Source organism: Lindgomyces ingoldianus (genome assembly GCF_010093535.1).
Source record: "Lindgomyces ingoldianus strain ATCC 200398 unplaced genomic scaffold BDR25scaffold_36, whole genome shotgun sequence".
NCBI lineage: Eukaryota > Fungi > Ascomycota > Dothideomycetes > Pleosporales > Lindgomycetaceae > Lindgomyces > Lindgomyces ingoldianus.
Genome location: NW_022985197.1, coordinates 204,256 through 229,712, shown reverse-complemented (window position 1 = coordinate 229,712; position 25,457 = coordinate 204,256). Strand labels below are relative to the sequence as shown.

Below are 25,457 nucleotides of genomic sequence, written 5' to 3'. Positions count from 1 at the left end.
GCTATATTGATAGATCTGAACATTTTCGCTCATGGAAATAGGTAAGGTTCGAGACCTGCAGATTTCTGGCAGTGCGCGGCGAGGTCGGCCACTCTGCATATTTTGTCATACCGAAGTCAGCTATGTTAAAGGTTGGGCTATGGGGTCTAAGGGCTCAGAAGACCGACGAAACTACAATGCTAATGGCTCTGTTTGCCGAGGAAGTGAAACCTGTTGTTAAAGCCCATAGCTTTGTTGGTAGATGATTCAAAGGCAGACTACTGGCACATCCGTCGAGCGGTGATGGCGCTTGTGATGACCGCGCAATGGGAATGTTCGAATGGCGAATGTATTCCATGTTCGGGTTCCCGGGTTCCCGGCCTTCCCTGGAGGTAAGGTTGAAAATTCGACTTACCTACTCGGCCTATTTCTCTCGTCACTGCAGCCTCTGATAATCCATCCTGCGGAGTGGCAGTGGGATTCTGCAAACATGCCATGGATACGCCCTCTTGCGATATATTTCTTGTCTCTCTATGCCATTTCGTGTCTCAGTCAACGCTTAGGTTCTCACAGTTCTTCTTAACCTTAGAAGTGAATTCCGGCGGAATGTCAGGAATACCCTACCAACATTCATAGCTGTCTTTGGTTAGCCTCAGCAACCCGAATGCATTTAGGACAACTGACGTTTAGAGGTTTTGTTTGTAAATCAAGTGCCGATACTATCTCCTACGGCCCGCTGTTCTGCATCACAACCAGAAATGGCCGGTCGAACTAAGGATACCGGTCATGTTGATACTGTTAGCAACTTCTTCTATTTCGGTGCCTGTACCGATATAGACAGGAATTTTCGCTGTCGGGTCCTGTGCCGGTTGTTTCCTTAGCTGAGCTCATTTTCGCAAGTGCGAATAAATTGCCGGCTCAGGAAGCATATTTGCAGCCGGGCGAATGTAACCGCTCGAATAATTCGGGAATAATGTAAAACGAAAGGTCGTGTTTCTAGCGCAAACCTTCTGTCCGTTGCACTGTCGCCACCAAAGCAGTTGTAAGTTTCCGTATTCTTGACGGCTAAGCTTCATGGATGCTTCAAAGATATTAGGTTGTCAGCATTCTCGATTGTCACCGTGTAGGGTTTAAATTACTGAATTTCTTGTGTCCTGGGGTTATCCATTATGGGTGAAGCAGTTGGGAGGTCTTTTCACCCGAATGGAGTTCTAGGTTACTCATCCATGATGATAGATAGTTAATGCGGTCGATCACTCAAGAAGCGTTGGCAGCACGACTAAGGCTCCTCCAACACAACTCCAAAATCGATGAACCAAAAAGGGAAAATAAAGCGCACTTGTCTGTTTTATTTAGACACCCGATAACAATTATTATATACTTTCCGTTATTTCATTTCACTATGACATGTGAACAGAGAGCTTGGCGCTCGGCTGTCACTACAAATTGAGAGATCGAAAATAATGGCAAAAAGATATGGTCAGTACGGGGGTCGAACCCGCGACCTTGGCGTTACAGCAGAAGCTATTAGCACCACCTACGTCGTATTAGTGATTGCTGACCACTCGAATGATGATTTCAACTTACGCTCTAACCAACTGAGCTAACCGACCGATTTACGCTTTGATTGATGGTATAAAGGTTAATTTTATCATATATATAGGTAGTAAAAATGGAGTAAACCCCCGCATTGACGAACCCGCTGTGCGAAAATCAGTATGATGAACGAGAGGCTGAGTTCCAAGGTCCGAGCTCCGGCCCTAAAGTTCCGATCTTCGCGAGTGAGAAGACAGTCTTGTCCCATCAACGGTATTTGAAACACTATGCGCATCACGACACTCACTGAAATAGGCGTATGATGTTGGCTTGCTTGATTAGATATATGCATTGAAAGTGCGATGTTTGGTGTAACCAGAATGGGCGCCACGTGATCCTTATGAATAACACTAGTAGACATTCGCTGGACTCACAGTGGGTATTCTGCAGAGAGTACATCGCTGATGGTGCGGAAATTTTTCTAGACTGAACTTTGCCAGCGCCTTGTTGATACCATTATTAAATCGAACGGTAGCGTCTGCACCGCTACCGTTTTATCGCTAGGGACTCTTGAAAGGAAACGCCAGGCATAAATATCACCGGTTCGCCACTTAATGGGATATAGTGTGGAGTATTTAACATAGGCGATTAAATTTGTCATAGTTGCGGAAAGTAAGGGATAGAAAATAGAATCCAATGCTCATAAGGTAAGCTTTGTGATTTACACTTCCTCTCTTCATTAGCAGAGCAAAGACGAGAGGATATTTAGCCCCTTATTGAGATCCCTAAAAACATGCGCAAATACCAAAATTCTCCTTGCTAGCCGAGTCTAACCCTTCTGGGTTTACATAACATTCATTGTCAAGACCACTTGAGCAAGTTCCAAGGTGGAAAAACCTGAAATCCGAAACTCTCTGAGTGAGACCAACACAAAATAACTCTGAAGGCTCTACATACGAGAGGCAATGCAGTTCGGCAGGATCAATACTTCCCGAATAGCTTTTGATGTGCATGGCGCACAAACCCGAGAGATATCGACGAAGCGGGGCTGGCGTTTCGCCTTACAGTCCAAACTTTAAAGTAGCACAATGTCGACTTTAGTAGACCCTTGAGCATCCACACTTTCATCAACGTCTAAATGTTTCAGAGTCAGACTTTATGCTTGAAGCGGGGCGGATGACGGCGTAGAACAAATGGCATCGTGTACTGGGGGGCGTTCGACGCTGAGCTGCCGTCGCCATCTGAGGTTGTTGAACAAGAGAAGAGGCAGGGCGGGTGTGGCGTCGTGGCAGTTGATCATTTAAGGGTCGGGCTAGATCGCAGGCGAACGATGCTGGTTCCGGTGCCGGTGCCGGTGCCGGTGCGTCGACGGAGAAGGCTTGGAATATGACTCGGTCGGCTTCGAGATCGGGACCACTCCATTTCAGGACGTGGGTATCAAAGGACTAGACTTTGGAAGTAAACGGTTTCATTCTAAGATCTTAGTAGGACTTGCACGTCATGTACAGTCAGTAGGCTCTCGGTTGCCGAAGGGAAAGTCTACTCCATATTTTTAGGTTTGTTGGGGAGATGCAAAGGAGAAAGTTCACTAAGGTTAGTCCCTGGAGTGCTTTGTTAGATATCTAGCATACCCAATTGGAATGCATTTTGTCTTCAAGCAACCTCGGTAGGTAGGATAGTGTGACCTTTGAAGGTCAGAATGATGAGTTTGGTAAGTTTCGCTTCACGACTCAGTCCAGAACCACGAAAGCTTTTTGAGCCTCTTCGTATTGTAGCACCCAATTACACCCAATATTGGAAGCAATTAGTAGGGAAGAGTTCTAAGGAGGAAACTTTATGCCAAGGAGCTAGGCCAGAATATCTCGTGTCTTCGTTTTCGCATTACAGATTTGAAGGAGTCGAGTGAGCATCTGGCGACTCGTGATGCTCTGAAATGACTTTGAAGGAGGAGGTGGAGAACTAGAAAGGAGGTATAATCCGATGCAGCATTGGGTGAGAGGGGTATAGCTCGTATGGATATGACGCTAAATTTGAAAATCGAATGTGAAAGAGAAAGCGAAAGTCTGTAGGGAAACAACCGAAGATCGATGCTAGAACGCATTGCTAGATCAATATCTTCAAAGTGGGAAGATGCTCTCACGGACATGAGCGATGCACCCTGATAGAATCGTATACCCTTGCAGTCGAGTTCAAGACGTTGCAGTGCGATTCTCGCCGAGGTAAAGTCCTTACGACACGTCATTTGTTCGTCTAATGTTCATAGAAGCTGGCTTGAATACGTGCATTTACCAGGCATCGAGTGTCGCACTCTCAGGGTTCAGGACGCAAGAGGATAAAGCAGTGCTGATCGTCGTGTGGTGAGAGAACATGCAGCACTCCTTTTGGCTGGTGTTAACATGTGGTAGCAGGGGGGTAGCCCATCCAGGGTGGGGCTAGTTAAGCAGTGGTCAGAACAAGGTGAAGACGGTGTGCATTGAGAAGCGAAGTGTACCAGACTTGAGTTCTAAAAATCGGACGCGAACCCGAGATTAGGTGTCAACAGCAACTCGATTAGGAAATGGAAGTCTGAAACAAAAGGTTCCGTGGAAGGAGACAGCCTTCTGCCCATCGTCGATCTCGCACATGCGTCTTGAAACATAGCTCAGCTATTCCAAGGCTGACGTTATTCTGTGGTTTGATGCCGTAGTGAAACTTTATGCTTTTTCATTAACGCAAATCTTATGGTACTGCAGTGGCATCGCTCAGCTTTATGATTGGTCACTGGTGGGATTTCTTTCGCCGATGATCATGTGTCACTGCACTGTGCCTAACATGTATGACATCCTAAAATATTCAACTCCGAACAAATGATGCAAGATCGCCATTAATGGGGAAATGTGGCTAGTAGATCCTACGATACACATTTAGTTAAACAGTTATTATTCAGTTTTGGGGCTATTTTTGAGACGGTGATGCTTGGTCCGCAGCAAAAGCTGTTGGGGATATAGTACTCAGAGTTCTTGCGGGGGCCTCCCCAATATTGCACTAGCAACCGGACTTATCATAAGGCTGAGTCGGAGGGCAAAAGGTGTGGTCCGGAACGACGACATTTCACAAGGCTGTTGGCCTTTGATTAGCTGGATATTAGATGCTGCAATATGTGGTCAGGCGACCGTTAAGGTGCAAAGTCTCTTGGGATTCCGGGATCGGGTAATTGGGAAAAGTCTTAATTCGACTTCATCAATGAGAGCCCGGTAAACGTCGGGGGGCGCTGATTCGGCATGGTGTCTTACGCGCATGTAGACGATGCAAGCGTTGGGAGTAACATGGTTGTGGCGTGGCCGGTCGTACGGAGCTTGGAAATGTTGATGCCAAGGGCCGTCAACGATTTGTCGAACGGCCATCGTACAACTCCAGCTGCCCAGGCACGTGCTGAAACGTGGTGCCGTAGGAATGACATGCTCACAATTTGCTTCGTATTGACACATGCTTTTAATAAAAGAATCAGCATGGAGATACCCTAATCGTCATACTAGGCCTAGGATTATTCCACATTGCCACCTTGTCTGCGAACTGGATCCGTGTGACGCACACTAATCACGACGGCTGTCCTTTGGGGTCAGTGACGATATCGCATGCATCACCGATGAGGCAGCTGCTGCGACAAAGCAAGAGTTAAGTTACGATTGCGGAAGATGGGGGTACGGTGGTCATTCGAGAGATGCAGGTGGAAAAATGTAGCGATTCATGACTGGATTGGGAAGGTGCCAGTCGATCATGTTTGATGCCTGAACGATAGGGATTTAAAGACGCAGGAGTATTTTTAGAGAAGCGATGCGGGCCTGTCCAAGGCTCACCGTCGGCGAGTCGTCGATATCCCGCACGCGACCGGCCAATCAATGGCCGGCAGAGGGTAGATAAATGAGTTTTGGAGCGCAGAACTTCGCGGATGCACCTTTTATTTATTTCTTCTTCGGATTACTGTTCAGCAGCGCATTCGCAATGATCAGACCTGGCAAAAGCAAGCCGGCCCACGGGCCAAGGTCGATGATGGCGCCCCGACACGACGCAGCCTCACGGGCGTGGCCAGGGAACTGAATCGATGGAGTGTTGTTTGCCAATGAGCCCCCTGACGGCGGCGCACAGAATTTAGTGATCAACAATCAATCTTGGTTCTGATGAAGCCTCGTGAGATGCGGATCGATCGGACGGCACGTTTCAGATGTGTCGGCATTTAGCCAGAATGCACCTCTCCAGGGCCGCCGGCTGGCCATTCCGGCTGGTAGGCACCGCAGGAGCCTCACTTCTGGCGATGGAGAGGCCAGCGCCGGTGACCTGGTACCTCCTAGAGCCAGTACCGAGTCAATGCGGCGAGAGCCAGGCGTTGCAGGGTCGTTGCTGGTGGGCAGAGAGATGTCGAATGCAAGCGACGAGCGATAATGACATTTGTAGTGTGGTGGACGCCCTGAAGAGCGCGCAGAACGTGGGATATCTTGGCTCGACCAGTCCGCAGGTGGCGGAGGGATGCTCTGAAAAGGAAAAATAGAGCAGCGAGGCTGTCACTAGCGGAAGAGGCCCGCTGGCAGCTCACGAATGCTGTTGAGACCGCGCGCGGGCTGTTGTCTTCGACGGCCCTCGAAGAATGCCATGCACGGTTCCGGGTGTGCCGCCCGTCTCCAGCCTCCGCTGCCTCTCCAGCTCCTTCAACGCATCCCTCCGAAGACAGTGGAACAGAGCGTCATGGAGAAGCGCTGCCACGTGCGGCGTCATGCTGGGAGACCCGTGGAGGTCCTGCGAACCTTTGGGACGTCATGCACATGCACGTCCCCTTAGCCACAGCACTGGGTCACTGATGCAGATGCATTAACCAACCGACATGTTGTGTCAGTCACATTCCTAGGTATCAGTCTATCACAAACCACCACACAGCGTGGGCCAGTGACGGCGCGCGACTCCTGCCGTTGTGTAACACGACCTCAGAGTGCACGCTACTATACGGAACGGCGGAGCAATTGAGCACTGGGCAGGCTTGCACTGGAAATGAAGCTGAGGCTTCCAAGGGCCTCTGTAGCGAAATGAGAGAGTGTGGAGAAAGGGTGCTGCGTTGCGCCGCCATGTGTCGCAGAAATATCTGCTCAAATGTGGTGGCATCACGCATCCTCATCGCCGCCATCCCTGCGCCGCTGGCCCTGCCGGCGATATTGCTGGCTCTCCACCAGTCTGTCATGCTCACAGACATCACGACGGCGCAGTGAGCAACGAAGAGCGACGGGATTCGTGCGTTTTCCTCCGCTGGTCCAGCGTGTCAGCCACCTTCTCTCTACACCCGCCGACGCAATTATTCAAGCATGAATTCTTCCACTACTGCTCCATGGGTGTGTCCATCATCTCAAATCGCTACAACGATGTGGATGGGTCGCCCCTGCTCACCGCCATGCTCCCCAGTCATCGTTCACAACCAAATTACCCACCACCAGCGCTCGGCCCCATCTGCCACCTGCAGCATGCTGGCTGGTGGACCCCTTACAGATGATGACCTCCGAAGTGCAGAAAAGAGTTTGGGGGTTCGCGATGGCGTGAAGCTTCACGTCCGCCGTCGAATTTCCCTTCGCTGCCACCCGCCCACCCAAAACTGTTCTGGCCGCCTCTGACGCTGCGGCGCTGGAGCAATCGACCTGTCACAACGTTTGCCCACCGACCTGTGACAGACAGGCCAAGCGACCGTGGGTGGAAGGCCGCCGAGGAAGCAGTGGACGGTGCATGGCCGACTATGTTGAGCGCATTCTGGCCTGTGTGCCATTCATCCATCCCGCACATCAGTTGGCTCCTGCGGCGCCGCCAACATGACAGGGTTCACCCAAACCTCCTGCCAGACCAGCGCAAGATCGTCGTGTTGAAGCCAAGCTGCTAGGATGGCTGCTCAATCTTGTCCTGGTCGTAGTGTGTGGTGGCACTTTTAATCATCGAGACACTCAACCATACAGCGCTGGGGAAAATCCAAAATTTTTTCCCTTTCCTAATCCTTTTCGTTCCCCGGCAGTCTTTGCTTTTGGCTCTCTTCGTTTCTTGTTTGGGGATTGTGGCTGTTTCCCCGCCAGGGTTTGGTTGAGACAGCTTACAAAGGGTGTGATTGTCGTGAACAATCCCCCAACTATCATTTCCACTGCAGCAGCTCTCGTCCAGTGCTGGACCCAGAACTTCGCCATTCTCTGGCCCTAGCTGTCGGATTTCCACCTGCAGAATTGATTGCGCCTAAAATCCCATGGCCTGGTTGATCGTCCATCCCCGCCTGCGACTCCCGACTACAGACAAGATCTAGTGCGGGCTCCAACGTTTAGAAATCTTTGCGCCTAACTACCAAGGTATGTCGCCCTTTTCTGAAATACTGTTCCTATAGCACCTTATAGTGTCGACGCGTCAATTCTGACAACTCTAGTACACTTCAATGCGCTGGCCAGCCCCGTGGGTTGATATTCGAGAAGCGCGACAGCATAGTGCCTCCTATGGCTATAGGAGTGGAGCACCGTGTGAGAGACGCTGCTTCTAGACTAGACCACGCGTTGCATTTGCGTCCTATTCAAAGCACTGCAATGCCCTTCGATACTCTATCCCATACATCTGGAATCGGCTTGCCCGTGACCGAGACCGCGTCTATCCACAACTCTACGGACCACTCAGACCTCGACACAACCATTCCAGGCCAAGGGATTGTGCCCTCACTTCATCAGCAATCAAACAAGAAGAGACGACCGTCCAAAGGCAAGGTCGCGCCTGAAATACGGCGCTCTTCTTCAACACCACACATGCGCAACCTGGCCCTCGCAACTTCGGGCGAGCTGTCGCCTACAGCGGATAAACGACGGAACAAGTTGGGATACCATCGAACCTCTGTCGCATGTGGTAAGCAGGACCATTGATACCTAATAGTGACTGAGGTGAGTCACTGACCTTACCGATTCCAGGACACTGTCGACGCAGGAAGATTCGATGTCTTGTTGCCAACGACGACCCTCAAGGCCGCTGCGCAAACTGCATCCGCCTAAAGAAAGAATGCAACTTCTATCCTGTCGAGCAAACGCCCGAGATTCAGCGCTCTCAGACAAGCTCGGCAAAGGAGCCTAGCGCTGGCGCACCAACATCCTCGACAACATCTTCGCCCCGTCACCCTTCTTCAGCCTCTGGTGAGAAGATTGAAGAATTTCGTCCTCCATTCGCTACGGTGACGACCAAGACTCCGACGCCAAGATACGGCTTGCAGCCTGACGTAGATGTTGCCCCGTCTCAAGTGCCTCATTCGAGTGCAAGTGAGTGTTACAGTATCTGTGCAGAAGACATTTTGCTGATTATGAAAGTACCTATGCCACATCCCCCGTACACATATCCCCAGCAAATAGAAACACAGTGGAGCACGCCTGGGTTCTTGCCTTCATCTTCCGTGACAGAAAGCTCCCCCTCATCTTCTGGGTACTGGCGACCATCACCTTCAGCAGCTAATTCTACCTATGGAAGCGAGACCAACATGTCTGGTGGGCAGACCCCAGCGACCATGAGCACTACTTCAAACATGTCTTATGGCGGCCAGCATGATAACCATAGCTGGGCTCAGCCCAATCTCCAGCCGCCGACAAGATCTATGTCGTACGGAAACATTGAAGGGATTCCCAACCAGTATCCTGGCTCAGGGCTCGGCATTCAACAACATGATTATCCGCGCCGGACTTCTCCCTATCCTTACCCAACTACTATAGACACAAATACAGCAATTATGCACACCACAACGCTTGGAGATAGCAGTTCGGCTCCTCTCTCGGCTCCGATTCTACCAAACCATCAGTACAGCTACCCACAGACTTGGACCCCGTATGGAGGACTACAGAATCCAACACCTGACATGCCTTTGCCAAGTCGATCGATGAGCGCTCAGTGGTATGGGGAACCAGGACATTTGGACCAAGTTCAGGAGGAAGGCGGGCCATCGATGGCGTATGGCCACCACAACATGCAACAATTTTACTCGGGGGCTTGAAATAGCACCCTCATGGAATTCGTATTCTTGCCCGATCCAGGGATTTGGTTTTGACTTAGCGCGTTTTCTTACCCGGAGTCTGATAGACCGCTTTGGGATATTTCCTCCGTTTGTGGCATTCGCATGGGATTCTAGGGCAATGTCTGGGCTTTACGGCGCTTCTTCGACGATCAGTGTACGTCACGGAATGGAATGGAATGGATAATGGAAACACGGACCATTGCAAAAAGCTTTGAATCCGGCTGTGTGAAGGTAAGGGTATTCCACTTATTGTTACTGGGTGCGACGTCAACGACTTGACGACACCATTATACGATTCTTACCCGAGATGGAACCTCGTGGCCTGGCTTCAGCTCTCGACTACTCCAACTGTTGCTTAATTTGCAGCACCCTCTCTTTCGGTCGAATGCTCCTAAGCCATATTATCGGATCTCATTACGCATTTCAATACCTACTTCGGACATCGCATGTACGATTAAAGCATGGCCGGTGTATTATTTTTATTGTGGAGGCAGTCAGACCACGACACCCAAGAACTCAACGTCTGTAAGATATAACGCGATATTAGTCGCAAGACACCATATCAACATTCTTCCAGCCAGAATTTCAGACGCTTCACGCATTTACTAGCCTCTTATTTTGGTCTTTCCACGTTATACGATCTAATGATCTGAGACTTAGGCTGTTTCGTGGCTGGACTAATCCAAACTTCATTTTTGAAATTCTAGCATATTGTACGACATTGTTGATTCTGCTCTGGTGATGAAATTGCCGGGATTGGCGTCGTTGTTGACACTTTTTAAGCAATTCATGCCTTATACCTGAGGGATATTTGGTGCCCATATCTTACCGAACTTTCCCTAATTCGACACTGACGGGGATATCTCCTACAAAGTCTCCTACAAAGGAAGGCGTTCACATTATGACGGCGAATTATCAGGAGGCCATGAATGTGCAGTGAGACCAGTTGCAAAACAAGATCCCCAACGCCTCTGACTAGAACCACCGAATACGAGAACAGCATGCCTGTTTCCCGCCGGTCCGAAAGCTCGGGCATTATATCACAAGCTAACCTAAACCCAAGCAGCCCTCTTGTACCGAACTAGTGTCCACGTCTCCAACACTGCCCCACCATTTCGGTATCCTAGTCCAGTGCTCCCCTGCACAAGCCAAGCTTCCCCACCCCGCAAAGAAGCCTGGGCTTGCCTTGACTTTCCCCAGGAGTCGAAGAAGAGCAGGCTGCAGGGTCAATATGCCCGAGAATTGTGCCTGGTGGGTGGAAGCCACGTCTAGACCACATCCGTTCGGCAAAGGACCATGGAGTGTAGGATTTTAGCAAGGTTTTGATATGCACGTAGTCATCTTTCTTCAACCAGCAACCCACTGCTTCAACTTTGGAGAAATGCCGTGAAAATTTCCAGTATTTCTTCACTCCGCTCATTCGCATGGCCCTTGGTTCTAGCATGTCTGGAGAACATTTATTTCTTGAAAGGCAGGAAATCCCGGTTTGGGTTCGAGGGAGGGAAGTTGACACTAGGATCAGTCAGGCCGCTGCTGATCACTGGCGTTCGGGATGGCTCGGCAAGCCGGAGGGATCTTGAAGGGGAATTTGGGGCTTGACTCTTTGGGCTCGAGTCGGAGGTCGGATTCGCGTAATGCAGTTGCGCTTCCGTTGATTACGCTATAACCTAAGGGTCGCGTGCTTTTGTTTCAAGATTAGAAATTCATGGACATTCGAGCGTGAGCGTCGGGGCAAATCTGATGGGTGTTTGACAGTTCCCTGACTCGGCATATGGGCTAAGACGCTAATGAGCAACCCGATCGGTGAATGCCAAACTCTCAATGCGAAAGGACATTGGCCTAGTGAACCGAGTAGAACTGGGAGGTATCAAAAGCAACACCATATGTGACTTCCTGAACGGTAGGGTGGTGGTCTCAACAGGAAGAGCTCTGCGCGCCTTCAAAGAGGCTGCGTGTGTCTGCACTCGCTTCCTACCTCCAAGATGTCATTGACCAGACTCCCACCCACAACTCTCCTCGAAGACACCTGTTTCTACTTCTGATAGTCCAACCCTATTGTACCCTCTTTATCACTGGCTTGAACTCATCGCCGAACCAATGGAAGTAACCTTTCGTTCGAGCGGTGCTAACGCGGCTCTTGTTGAGCAATATAGTGTTATTTGACGCCAGGAGATATCTATCTCTAACGCCTCAGCATGAGCACAATGGAGGTCTGATTCTTTACTGTGCTTAAAATGCCAGCCATTTCATGCCACATTCTCAACATGAGAGCCCTTTCCCCACAGCTTCTCGTCTTCCTCCCAGATGGCATCAGAAGCTTCATCACTTCCAAATTCAAGAACAGGGCCCTTTCTTCCCATATTAGATGTAAACCCAGGAAACAACCTTTCATACTCATCAGCAACAAATATCCTGTCGTCCTTCCTCATGAACAGATCATCTATCTCCTCAATCGTAAATCTCGGGTAGAAGAGCCAAACGATGACTCAAAACCGACATTGAAAACGAAGAATATCGGGTAAATCTTCCACTGGATGTTCCTAGTGGAAATATATGTAATTTGGGCCGTTAAGTAGTTAAACATTCAGTCGCTCGCCGTAGCTATGCTGCACTATGTGACCAATGCCGAAGGGACATAATCTCGAGTGCATATAGCTACAGAATCGGTAGCAGCCAACTACAGAGTTAGACTCGCAGGGGAAGAAGAACGGAGTTGGAGCCGATCTATGAGCTTGCTTAGGATTAATCCGAAGTACTACGACCATCAGAAAGCATAGGAAGCAGACCAGGGCCGTCCAGATCAAAGGCTGACAGCGGCCCATTCGGTCGAGCTAGAATATAACGATGAAGCTTAACAGCCAGTAATTGTCTGCTAATCAAGCTCTGATGTTGAGAGATGTGTCGCATGAGACTCCTATATCCATTGTGAGGGCGTGAGGGACATAATAGACTAGGATGGTGATTCTAGAGAGCTGTTGCACGGATCAGAGCCATGGATCTGGTCAGTCCACAACCTATTGAACCAGTTCATTAACTCACACATTGCCAGAATATAACGCCGACGGATCTTCAGTGTGGCGTTCTTGAAGCACTCACTAAAGCACCGGGGTTCGTCTGTCGTCCTGAGAGCAATGGCGTTGTAGATTGTCCGCTAGCGCTTTCAACGAGGCATAGTACTGTACGATTGCGCGATTCTGATGGCTGTACAGGTGGGATTGTGTGTACGTTTGTACGGTAGGGAGGACGGGAGACAGGTAGGTGTACGTATTGTAACTGTTACGGCTCACGTGGTCTGGTCAAGTAGTACAGTTTCATTACAGTCCGCTGTACTTTAGTTAAACAGCTAAGGTTATTTTAAGTCGATACCTCACCTAATAATAAGGGTTTACTTTGTGTTAGTTGCGGTGGCTATGGTCAAAAGGCAGGGGGGAAACGCGGATAGAGTGAGGAAGGAGGTGTAGGTGACGGTTATGCATGCCGACTGGCTAGTGGGTGACCAGTCGAAGAAGTTCGTGCGAGAGGGGGAGGGGGCAAGTATTAAGGGAAGTAAAGGATAAGTGACTGTTATGCTTTAGTGCTTAGTAGGCGTAGGCTGAAGGGGTCCTAAAATAGGCTGCCTAATCAACCTAATGCTTAGCGTCTATTAATACTATAAATTATATAGATCCTTAGGCTTTTAGTCTATAATAAATAACGTTAATAGATATCTTAATTTAAAAAAATAAGTATAAAGTTAAAACTATTTAAACACTATAATAATTTAAGTGTTAAAAAAGTATTTAGTTGAATAAAAAATTAGCTTACTAGCTAAAACACATAAAAACTAGTTAAGAGCTTAAGAAACTACTAATAATTGTAAGGCTAGTAGTTCTTATAAAAAGGGTAATGCACTGCAAGGCTAGAAGCGGCTTGTGCTACAGTTCTTACGCGCGACAGGTATATATACTATTCTGTACGCAGATCAACCGTTGGTTGATTATTCGCACCTTTTGGTTGTATTGGCGCAGTGGTACAGAGCTCCGTCCTTACAAATAGGAGTGTATTGTAAGGGAGACGAATCGCTGTCAAGCCGAGCTTGTCAGGATTCATGCTTATATACGAAGCACAGGTCATGTGACCTCCAAACAGGTCAGGTGAGGCCATATAGGCCCGTTCTAGGACATCTGATCTTACAACTAGACACTTAGATTATTACTGTATAGTTATTTAAATTTCTTTTTGTCTTACTTGCATACGCACGTGTAATAATATAGAAGCCTAACACCTTGTGAATATCTCTTTATAAACTATTGTTTGTCTCTAACGCACAATAAGCCTCCCCCCACTTAGTTGTGAAGAGATACAGCATCACTCATCTCCTGAGGGTTTAGTTGAGATAGGTGAAGGATAACATAACATGGTATTACCTATTGCCGACGCTCGGTGGAACCTCCAGAGGGTATGGCTCGTGAGATAAGCCAAGGACCGGATGTGAACGAGCGGGGTCGGAGAGTTCGACACGTGACATTGGAGTAATCCATGCATGCAGAAATTTCGGAGCGACACGTGTTCAAATCACCCGAATATCCAACAAGGTTATGGACCGCAATATTTTCAGAGCACCTGAGGCTAACTAGTACTAGTTTGAATATTACCTATCAAAATCTGGTTCGCCGGCATTCAACGCAGATGGACAAAGCAGAGTCGCACTCATTTCCAGCCGACCGCGGGCAAAATATCCTCGTCGCGAAGCGCACGGCTTCCGAAGAACCGAATTCCGCTCCTGATACCAAAAGAATTGATAATAGGTTGAAAGAACCAGATATTCAACCTGCAGCTACAACCTGGAGAATTCCTATCCTAGAGAAGGTTCGCTAGCTCCTTTAAATATCAGGAAACATTCTAATTGTTCTAAAGCCTGCAGTTTTAGAAGAAAGAAATGGCGAGATCGAATTCCGAGTTGTTAATAATAATAGCACAAGCGAGAGTACGATTATCCTTACAGGTCTTAAAAACCTGTTTCAAAAGCAACTTCCAAAAATGCCTAAAGATTACATCGCACGTCTCGTCTACGATCGCACTCATTTGTCTCTCGCCATCGTCAAAATGCCTCTTGAGGTCATTGGCGGAATATCATTCCGAGAATTCCGAAACCGCAATTTTGCTGAAATCGTTTTTTGTGCTGTCTCATCTGATCAGCAGGTGAAGGGATACGGAGCACATCTCATGGCCCATTTGAAGGATTATGTCAAAGCTACTTCCCCAGTGATGCATTTTCTGACTTACGCCGATAATTTTGCCACGGGGTATTTTCAAAAACAAGGATTTACCAAAGAGATCACTCTCCCCAAGTCCGCCTGGATGGGGTATATCAAGGACTACGAAGGAGGGACACTCATGCAATGCACTATGCTTCCTCGAATACGTTATCTCGAAGTTGGTCGTATGCTTCAGAAGCAAAAGGAAACCGTACAAGCCAAAATTCGTAGCTTGAGTAAAAGCCACATCATCCATCAACCACCTCGTCAATGGGCCAACGATGTTGTCACTCCAATCGACCCATTCTCTATCCCTGCCATTCGGGCACTTGGCTGGTCTCCAGAAATGGACGAATTAGCACGGGAGCCACGCCGCGGGCCTCATTTCAACGAATTTAGACGTTTTCTGTATCAAATCCAAAACCACAAACAAGCATGGCCCTTCCTCAAGCCAGTCGACAAAGACGAAGTCCTTGATTATTACAATGTCATTACATCACCAATGGATCTAACGACTATGGAAGAAAAATTGGAGCATGGTCTTTATGCTACTCCGAAAGACCTCGTCGATGACCTCAAGCTAATTTTTAGTAATTGCCGGCAGTATAATGAACCAACAACGGTATACGCCAAGTGCGCGGTCAGCCTGGAGAAGTACATGTGGAGACTTATTCAAGAGATTCCAGAGTGGTTTGAGCTACTTGAAAAATAATTAGTGTTAGTGTATCATATTCTCTAGAGTTAGATCTATTGCTGAATGAAGCGAGGCTTTGGTATGGTTGGAGTCGGTATCGGGCGATTGGATTTGGGGGTTTATGAAGAGCAAGGGATAACAAGGGGGATTCTACCATCTCTCCAGCTCACCTGTCATCTTAGTACCCCGAGCACTGCCAATGTACTCGAATATCCTTATATAATATGACGGTCGTCCATCTAATTAATATTTCACACCTTTCATCAAGGCTATATTAAGTTCACCATTTTCCATTCAAACACTTAGTGAAATAATAGATAAGGACAGTTTCCCGATAAAATACCATTGATTCCTAAACGAAGGGCTATAGCTAAAATCTTTGCTTAGACTAACAGAAAATATAACGATTGACAGTAGTGAGCACCAGTAATCTCACCCAAAATCAAGCTTGATAATAGTAATTCTAATTCGATCTCGCATTAGACTTTAGTGTTAGGCGCCTGATTAATACATTAGCGACTAGGCTTGGCACGCATTGGTTGAATCAGAAGTTGGGAGAGGGGGGAAAGAGGTTGAGTGCATGAATGAATGGAGTGAATGGCGCTGTTGTCAGAACACCCATGTCATTTGACTTACAGTCTTCATATGTTCAACCGGGCGAATCAGTGCACCCATTGCAAACTGGGCACGCATCTTCCTGTTAAAGAAATATCAGCGAGCATATGTCTTCAGCAGTGAAATACATCACAAGAGACGCTAGCTTTAGTAAAAAAGTAGAGTAATATATCTTACTACTGTCTACAGAAGGGAAAAAGGCTAAAGTTTTTTTTAAAAAAAATGTAAAAGCATTCTACTTTACGTCTAGCTAATAAGAACCTAAAGAAGCTTAAAACAGTAATGTACTCTATAGGCAAGTTGCTTACACACCTAAGTTGCTTACTTTTACTAAGACCTTACTAAACTACTCTTTCTATACTAGTGCATTCCTAATAACACTACTTAAACATGCTAAAAAACATTAAATATAGCTTATGCTTTAAGCTTTTAAATAAAATGTAACACTTTTAAAGTAACATACTATAGCTATATGTAAGGTTTTTAAAAAAAAATAATAAATAACTAACACACTAAACAACTTTTATAAGCTAATTCTATAGTTAACTTATAAAGGCTAAGTAATAATAAAAAGTAAGTAATTATTAAGCATATACTTAAGCTATAACTATATATAAGGATTTTCCTTTTAGCTAGTAGCTATAGCTAATATAGCTAATTCTTTACACACTAAGCATAATCTAGGCTATGTTAGTATAAACTAGCCTAGTATGTTTATAAAGTGTTATTTAAAGCTTAAAGTAAAGTTTAAAGTATAAGTATAGTTAGTGTCACAATTGTGCACGAGTAAGGTTATAGAGCTTCACAGAGGTCTAGTTTAATTACTACGTGAGGTATTATAGTAGGTATAAGACGTTGTGTAAGGAATAGAAAAGTTTAGAAGAAAATTAGTAATTAAATACTTAGCTTAAAAGTCTAAGCACTTTAAGTATAAATTAAGCTTATTTTAAGTTTAGTTAGTATTAAAGCAGTTTATGCTTAAGTTTATGTCTATATTATATTGTGTTTATGTTAGACATGCACTAATAATACTCTAGTACATGTCTAATACAGTTATGTCTAGGATCTAGGAAGGATACTATAACAGTACCCCCTCTTTTATTAAGAAAGAAATCCTTTATATTAGTAGTTCTAGTATTAGGTTGTTTTTGTTAGAGTATAAGTTTAGTTTAGATAAGTATTAAGTATAAAATTAAGTTACTATAAAGTTTTTTTATAGGGCTTTTATAAGTTCTTATAATAGTTTATTATATCTAGTTTATTTTATAAGGTATTTATAGATATGTTTTTTCTTATTAAACTAAATCTATTTAATGTTTTTTATAACATATTCTAGTTTATTATTTATAATAATAGGTTTAAGTAGTAGGTTTAGCTGTTTAGGTAGATAGTTAGATTTAAAGGCTGCTTAGCGCAGCAATAATATGTAAAACACAGGGTGTATCTTTATGCTGTTAGGTAGGATTAATTAGTAAGCATGTAATAAGACTATATAAGCTACTATAAAAGAGCTAAAGTTTTTTTAATTAAGTTTCTTTAATTATTAGTTTATTTAGATATTTCTAGCATTTAGCTAGACTTTTTTGCTAGCTGCATATGTAAGGGTAAGAGTTTAAAATTAGTTTATGTACTTTTATTAAAAAGCTTAAGCCTATGTAAGCTTTTTATAAATATATTTAGATATATTTTAGATTTTATTAATAAGTTTATTTATATTTATTACTTATATAAATTAATAAGTTAGTTAAGAAGTATTTAAAAGTAGTTTAAATTTTATTTAAAAGTAGTATCTATAGTTTACTAAAAATAAAGATACTTATGTTAATTTAAATATTATATTATTAGCTTTAAACTATGCTGTAGCTAACTATTTTACTTAGTTATTTTACTAGTAGTTTATATATACTTATAGGACTTATTTTATTATAGTGTTTATGTTTTTAGTCTAGCTGTTAGTCTCTAGGTAAAAAGCTGTAGATAAATAGAGAATAATTTAAAGCTATTTACAGAGTTTATTTTAGAAGGCTAAGATAAACTATGTACCTTTATCTAATATAATTATGTTAGGCAGGCTATAGTAAACTTATATGTATTAGTAGAATAACTAGGCTATATTAAAGGCAGTTATAAAGGAACATAGTATTAAGTGTTAATACTTAGTTAAGTAATTAATAACTACTATAATATTTATATACCCTTTAAATAAAAGTAGGTTTATAATAAAATTAATTAATATATCTTTTTAAGCTTATTTAAAAATTAGGAGTAGTTTAAGTAGGCTATTATACTTTTTTTAAAAGGCTTTTACTTTACAGTAAGTATAGCAACATAATACGTATTAGTGTATAGTATAGAACATGCAGGGCTAGTAGTACTCTCTCTATAGTAGGTTAAGAGTTTTTCCTCTGCCTAGGTGTCCTTTAATAGGCAAGTTATGTATAATTTAGAGTAGTTTAATTCTTAGTTTATTAAAATTAAGAATTATAAGTTAGTTATAGTAATATAGCTTACTATTTTAGTTTTTATAGTTAGCTAGTGTTACCTTCTTTAACTAACTAGCGCTATTTTAAAGTAAGTCTAAAGTTTCTTAGATAAATTTATTATTTAAATACTTATTAGTAATAATTTAATTAATTATCTAATTTATTTTATTTAAGTTAAGGTTTAAAAATAGCTTAAGTTAAAGTAGAGTTTAGTGTTAAGCTTTTTACACTTTTTTTTAAGTAAAGATGTTTTAGGATTACTTTATAAAGGCATTTAGTTTCCTTTTATTTTAACTAGGATAATAAGTAATCTTAAAATTAAAATAAAATAAGTATTTAAACTAATAAGCTTATTAGTAGCTAAGTTATTTTATAGTTGTAAAGTACTGTAAGTTTTTATAGTTAGATAGGACCTATATTAAATGCGCTGCACTTTCTAGTTTAGGTTGCTATTATTTAAAGTAGTATACTATAGTAAGTAATTTTTTATTATAGATCTTATAATTACCTTCTACAGGACTTATTCTTTTTAAGAAATATGTAATAGGCCTAATAGTCCTATCTAGCTTAGTCTAAGAAAGAACTTCTGCTACTATGTAGTCTAAGGCATTAGCTTCTACAAGTATTAGTAGTTTAAAGTTAAAGTAGTAGAGTATTAAGGCTTTAGTAAAAGCTTTCTTTAGCTAGTTAAAAAACTATTAGTAATTTAAGTTAAAGTTAAATTAAATTTTTTTTTTAGTAAGTATAATTATAAGGCTTACTTACTATAAAAAGTTATTAATAAATTATTAGTAAAAGTTAGTAAATTTTATAAAAGCTTAAACATCTTTTATATTTTTTAAGTATTGCTAATCTAGCACAGTCTAAACCTTAATAGGGTCTATTTAGATGCTATTTATAGAGATTATATATTCTAAATATGTAACTTTTAATTAGTAGAACTTGCATTTATTTACATTAAGTTATAGACCTACTTCTTCTATAGCTTTTAGCACTAGGCGTACATGCTATTTATGCTTTAAAAGGCTATTACTATAGATTAGAATGTTGTTAATATACATAGTGCAGAACACATCTAGGTAGGGTTAAAGTAAGTTGTTTATAAAATGTTAAAAAGTACTAGGCGCATTAGCTAAGCTAAAGAGCATTACTAGGTACTTAAATAGTCTATATTAGGTCTAAAACACTATTAGCTACTTATTACTCTTTACTATCTTTAGCTTATTAAAGGCAGTAATAATATTTAACTTTATAAAATACTTTACTTTACTTAGTTAGCTTAGAGTTTCTTATAAAAAAAGAATTAAGTATTAGTTTTTAATAGTAATAGTGTTTAGTCTTTAGTAGTTAACATAGAATTAAAGCCTACTCTTAAGTTTCTTTATAAATAGTATAAGTAATACTACTAGTAAGAAGCTAGCTTAAATAAACCTTTTTTTAAGTTTTTATTAAGGTATTTTTAGAGCACTTTTAATTTATTTAGTAACATTTTATATAGTAGCTTATAACTAGGTTGTTTACTAGGCTTAAAAGTTATCTAGTAATTATATAGATATTATATTAAAAGCTTATTAAACTTATTTTAGAAAAAGACATATAATAAGTTATAGTAGTCTTAAGAAACTATTATTTTTAAGTTAGTATGTTTTTAGAGAGCTAAAGCTTAGTCTATATTAGAAATTATAACTATGTAGATTTTATAATCTAGTTATTAAGCTAGGGTTATAAATAAGGCAGGTTTTATGTAGCAGATGTCTATCTACTGTTTAAGTCCTAGTTTATGTTTAAATTAAGTAAGTAAAAATTTTTTAAAAGCTTTTTTTTTTTAAGTTTAAGTAGTTGTTAAATTATTTTATATAGCTTATTTTAGTAAAAGGCCTAGCTTATTAGCCTTACTTAAGTAGTTCTTTTTTAAGTTATTAGAAAGTAGGTCTAGAAACCTTCTATATTAAGTGCTACTTAAGTGTTATTTAGGTGTAAGTGTAAGCATATATTTTAGCATTAGAAAGAGTTAAAGTTTAGAACTTACTTTTAGTAATTAAAGGTAACTTTATGCTAATACAGCTATAGTTGTCCTAAAATTAGGTTATAACATCCTGTGTTTATTACATAGAGCTTAATCTGCTCCTTATAGTGTTAGTAGGTAATTATAATAGTTATAGTATAAAAGATAAAACTTTTTTTAAGTTATTTTTTATTAAATCTAGTTAAGTAAATTATTTAGGTAAGTAGTGTTAATTAAAAATTTAGTGTCGCGTATACTAAGAGCCTTAGCTAGGGCTTAGAGCCTAGGACTGGGGCTTAGAGCCTAGGACTAGGGGCTTAGAGCCTAGGACGCAGCTTAGGATCTAGAGATATTATGTTCTAAAGCTTAGTGTATATAAGGAGAGCCTTTAGCTCTTTTAGATAGCAGAGTTACTTTATCTAATCTTCTAAACAGCTACTGCTAGGCTATTTTATCCTCTACATTTAGTTTACATGCTAGTTCTTTATTAATATAACTTATGCTATTTACTTCTAAGTTAATAAAAGCTTATATTAAAGCTAATATAGTTTCTTATTATAAACATATAAGAATATTAACTTAGTACTTTTAGTTATTAGTAAGGGACTTAGCCTATAGGTTAGTAGAGATCTAGTGTTAAATTAGTTCTAAGGGGCAACTTAGCCCTAGAACAAGCCTTTTTACAGGCTTCTACTGCTATAGCTGCAGCTATGTTAAGAGTAGTAAGAAAGATTAGGGCTTAAATATAAGTTAAAGCTCTTATAAAAATAAGATTAAAATAGTAAGAATTTTTAATAAGTGCTAGCAGCACTACTTACATAGACTTAAAAAAGAGGAATAAAGTAGTTTTAAAAAATATAACTATGCTTACTGCACTTAAAGTATTAACTTTTTTTTTTATAATTTTTACACTTTTTAGAACTAACTAAAGCATAATTTAAATTAATTTTTATTATATTAGAGTTTTTATTTATAACTGCGCTAGTTTAGGGGCGTATTAGGGCTTGTATAGAGAGGAACCTTATGTTATTATTATAGGTAGTAATTAGGTTTGTATACGCGTTAAGGTTATTTAAAAGGGGTTCTCCTACTATAGCGCGTTACAGTTTAGTTAAGAGGGAGTTATATAAGGCTATAATTAGACTTATCTTATTTAGGCCTATATTAAATGCAAGTTAGTAGAACTTAGTAAAGTGTAAAGTAAAGCTTTTTTTTTTTATTATAAGGTGTTTAGGTAACTTAGGGCTGTTAACTTTTTATTTAAGTCTTTATAAGTTACTTATAAAAACACTATAAATTAATCTAGGTTAATAATATTTTTATTTATTAGTAAGTTAATTAAGGCTGTTATATTATAGTTAAGTTAAAAGTAAGTATATAGTAACTAAGAGTGTTTAAAGAGAAATTAGTTTATATTTTCTTTAAGTTTATATTAAAGCTTATGTAAAAAAGAAAGTAGGTCTTTCTATTTTCTATTAAATAGTAAAGGATTAGAGAGTTAGTTAGATTTTATTACTAAGTTAGAAAGGTTACAGGTTGTAGGTAGTGTTAAGTAGAAAAAAGTTAAGCTATCTCTAGACTTCTAAGTAAGCTTTAAGGCTAGTAAGTTTTTAGTTTCTACTACTATAATAAAAGTTAAAGTAAAAACAGACTACTTAATAACATAAAGCTATTTTTTAAAGTTCTTTTAAAAAGCTTTAAAGCTTACAATATAGCAGCTTTTTTATAAAGTAAGCGCTTTTTAAAAGGCTTCTTAGCTTACTCTAATAGCTTAAAGTTATGTAAGTACTAAGCTTATTAAATTAGATTTAGAGGCTATTTTTAGCTAGAGTTTTAACACAACATAATGTTATAATTATGCATAAGTAAGGTTATAGAGCTTTACAGAGGTCTAGTTTAATTACTACATAAAGTATTATAGTAAGTATAAAACATTATGTAAGAAATAAAAAGGTTTAGAAGAAAATTAGTAATTAAATACTTAGCTTAGAAGTCTAAGCGCTTTAGGTATAAATTAAGCCTATTTTAGGTTTAGTTAGTGTTAAGGCAGTTTGTGCTTAAGTTTATGTCTGTGTTATGTTGTGTTTGTGTTAGACGTGCACTAATAATACTCTAGTACGCGTCTAATACAGTTATGTCTGGGATCCGGGGAGGATACCGTGACAGTTAGTAAATATCTAGCCTACTATAAAGCCTATTTTATTAAAGCTATATATGTTATTAACATACTTTACAGGCAAGTTGCTTACACACCTAAGTTACTTACTTTTACTAAGACCCTACTAAACTACTTTTCCTACACTAATGCATTTTTAATAACACTACTTAAATGTGCTAAAAGAACATTAGATATAGCTTACACTTTAAGCTTTTAAATAAAATATAAAACTCTTAAAAAACATACTATAGCTATGTATAAAGCTCTTTAAAAGATAATAAATAACTATAGCACTAAATAACTTTTATAAGCTAATTTTATAGCTAACTTTTAAAAGCTAGGTAGTAATAAAAAATAAGTAATTATTAAAACTATACTTAAGCTATATGCGCAAGGATTTTTTTTAAAATAGCATTTATAGCTAATATAGCTAATTCTTTACACACTAAGCGTAATCTAGGCTATATTAGTATAAAATAGCCTAGTATATTTAAGAAGCATTATTTAAAGCTTAAAGTAACATTTAAGCATAGTATAACTATAAAAAAGCTTTTTATAAAAGTCTTAGAGTAATTTAGAGTAAGTTTAGCCTTATAAAGAATATTAAAGCTAAGTATAGTATTTAAAATAATAACATGTATAACTTTAGTAAAATAAGCTTTGTTATAAGCTAAATATCTATTAACTATACTTATACTTAAAACTTTACTTTAAGCTTTAAAAAACACTTTATAAACAGACTAGGCTAGTTTATACTAATATAGCCTAGATTATACTTAGTGTGCAAAGAATTAGCTATATTTGTTGAATAGGCTCTAACAGCTAGCTGCTTATGGTATAAGCACTTAAGTAGCAAGAGTAAGAGTAGTGTACAGTGTGCACAGCGTATACAGTAGGTAAGGTAAAGGCAACATGTTTCTAGTTCTATTACTCTTATCTTTCCTTTATATAGAAAAAAAAAGGGGATATTTAGATATTTATGTATAAAGGTTTACACATAAGTATTATATAACATAGATATATAATCCTGCTTATGCGTAATTACTTATATCTAGGCTGTAACACTGCTGCTGTATATAGACACTAGCAACTTTTCTTTTTATTTAAAAAGTTACTTTTTATACGTGTTACTTCCCTTCTGTTTATATAAGTTTATTTAATTATATTTTGCCTTTACTCTACCCTATTTATTAAGACTTGCCCCTAGTAATGCTGTGCGTTAGAATAGGCTAGTTGTGCTATGTAAATAGCTTTTCTTTTCTTTATCTTTTACTTTCTAAGCTCTACTATATAATTCCCTAGCTCTTTTTTCTTTTTATATAGTGCTAGCAGTGACAGATCCTTATAATAAAAAAAATAAGTGTATATAATATAAAAAAAAGAAAATAAAAGAAAATAAGCCTTATATAAAGGTGTTATTAGTCTAGTTAGTTTAAAGCATCTTTGTGCACAGGATCTAGCTAGTCTACAGATGCTTCTATCTAGACAGATGTAACGGCGCAGGCAAGACAATAGGTCTAAATGCGGTGGGAATCCACTCAGAAGCATATAGGAGTGCGTAGGGACTCTAAACCTAGGAATGCTATTAACACCTATAGGCCTTGTATAAAAGGATATTAGAAAACTACTAAGCTAGCTACAGAGGCAAGGTGCAACTAAATACATAAGGGAATAGAGGTAACTGTAGGGGACTAGGTTAAGTTATAGTTAGAGCTAATATAGAGACCCTTTAGATAGGATCTAAGCAACCTAAGATAGAATAATTTATAAAATTATTACACTACTCTCTTTTTTATAAGCTAATAGTCTTTATCTGCAGTATTTAAAAAGTATTTAAAAATGCTTTAAAACTAATTTAAATAAAATATAATAAGTATAACTATCTTAACTAAAAATTTTTATTACTAAAAAATAAACTAAAAACCTAATACTAATATAATGCCTTTATTATAATGTTTTTATTTAGTAGTAACTAGTAGTGTAGTTATTATTAATATAGTAAATTTATTATTTATAGTAATAAGTGTTTACTTACTTTACTTATATAGTTTAGTTAATGTTATTAGTTTCTTTTTTAGCTATTATTTAAATTTTTACTTTATAAGTATTATTATGCACTTAATATCTTATAGCTTAGTCTACTAACTAATTATAGTATTAAAGAAATTTACTATGCTGCTTTACCTCCCTTCTAGAGCCTTTTTAGAAGTGTTTTAAGTTATCTACTTTTAGGCTACCTACGCTCTTACTTATAGCTTTTAAGTTAAGTTTTTTTATTAGTTTTTTAAATTAAAGAAATGTAAATATTACACTTTACATAATAAAAAATGTAACTTTATGTCGGTTGACCTGGGTTCGATCGAACGAACGTACGCCCAAGGGGCGTACCAAGAGGTGAGCAGGCAACACAATGTATTGATTCTGGTGACGGCTGCCATCCTAAGTACGTTGGGATGGCTGGTTTTATACTGGCCCCCTGCCAAGCCCGCACAGATATCACGTGAGATAAGCTTACGTGATATCCACACAGAGTTGGATCAATATACCTGTGATTAACGTTCGGACACTTTATATAAATATAGTTTAATATAGCTAGGGTATAGTTTACTAACACACACATAAGTTCTTTTATATTATAAAAAGAAAATTTTAGTTTTTTAAAGCTATCTTAATCTATAGGCAGCAGCCTAAAATATAAAGAGTAAAAAAGATAAAAAAAAAGCT

General features: G+C 40.1%; 3 protein-coding genes and 1 non-coding gene across 4 annotated transcripts; 2 read left to right on the top strand and 2 right to left on the bottom strand.

The window, feature by feature from the left end:
- Positions 1-1,456: 1,456 nt before the first annotated feature.
- Positions 1,457-1,592, bottom strand: BDR25DRAFT_t43. The gene has a single exon. It is a non-coding gene; the product is annotated as a tRNA-Phe (tRNA).
- A 100-nt stretch (positions 1,593-1,692) lies between these two features.
- BDR25DRAFT_360049 (uncharacterized protein) lies at positions 1,693-2,631 on the bottom strand (the record flags this gene model as incomplete). Its single annotated transcript, XM_033696187.1, has 6 exons — positions 1,693-1,773; positions 1,814-1,925; positions 1,950-1,996; positions 2,030-2,214; positions 2,321-2,514; positions 2,555-2,631. The coding sequence occupies 6 exons, from the start codon at positions 2,629-2,631 to the stop codon at positions 1,693-1,695; spliced, it is 696 nt and encodes a 231-aa protein (XP_033542723.1).
- A 5,181-nt stretch (positions 2,632-7,812) lies between these two features.
- BDR25DRAFT_80582 (uncharacterized protein) lies at positions 7,813-9,684 on the top strand. The gene is made up of 4 exons (XM_033699078.1): positions 7,813-7,856; positions 7,931-8,394; positions 8,457-8,798; positions 8,847-9,684. The coding sequence occupies exons 2-4, from the start codon at positions 7,998-8,000 to the stop codon at positions 9,518-9,520; spliced, it is 1,413 nt and encodes a 470-aa protein (XP_033542722.1). The 5' UTR covers positions 7,813-7,856; positions 7,931-7,997; the 3' UTR covers positions 9,521-9,684.
- A 4,487-nt stretch (positions 9,685-14,171) lies between these two features.
- Positions 14,172-15,701, top strand: BDR25DRAFT_269471 (histone acetyltransferase GCN5). The gene is made up of 2 exons (XM_033687164.1): positions 14,172-14,389; positions 14,438-15,701. The coding sequence occupies exons 1-2, from the start codon at positions 14,210-14,212 to the stop codon at positions 15,488-15,490; spliced, it is 1,233 nt and encodes a 410-aa protein (XP_033542721.1). The 5' UTR covers positions 14,172-14,209; the 3' UTR covers positions 15,491-15,701.
- Positions 15,702-25,457: the final 9,756 nt, after the last annotated feature.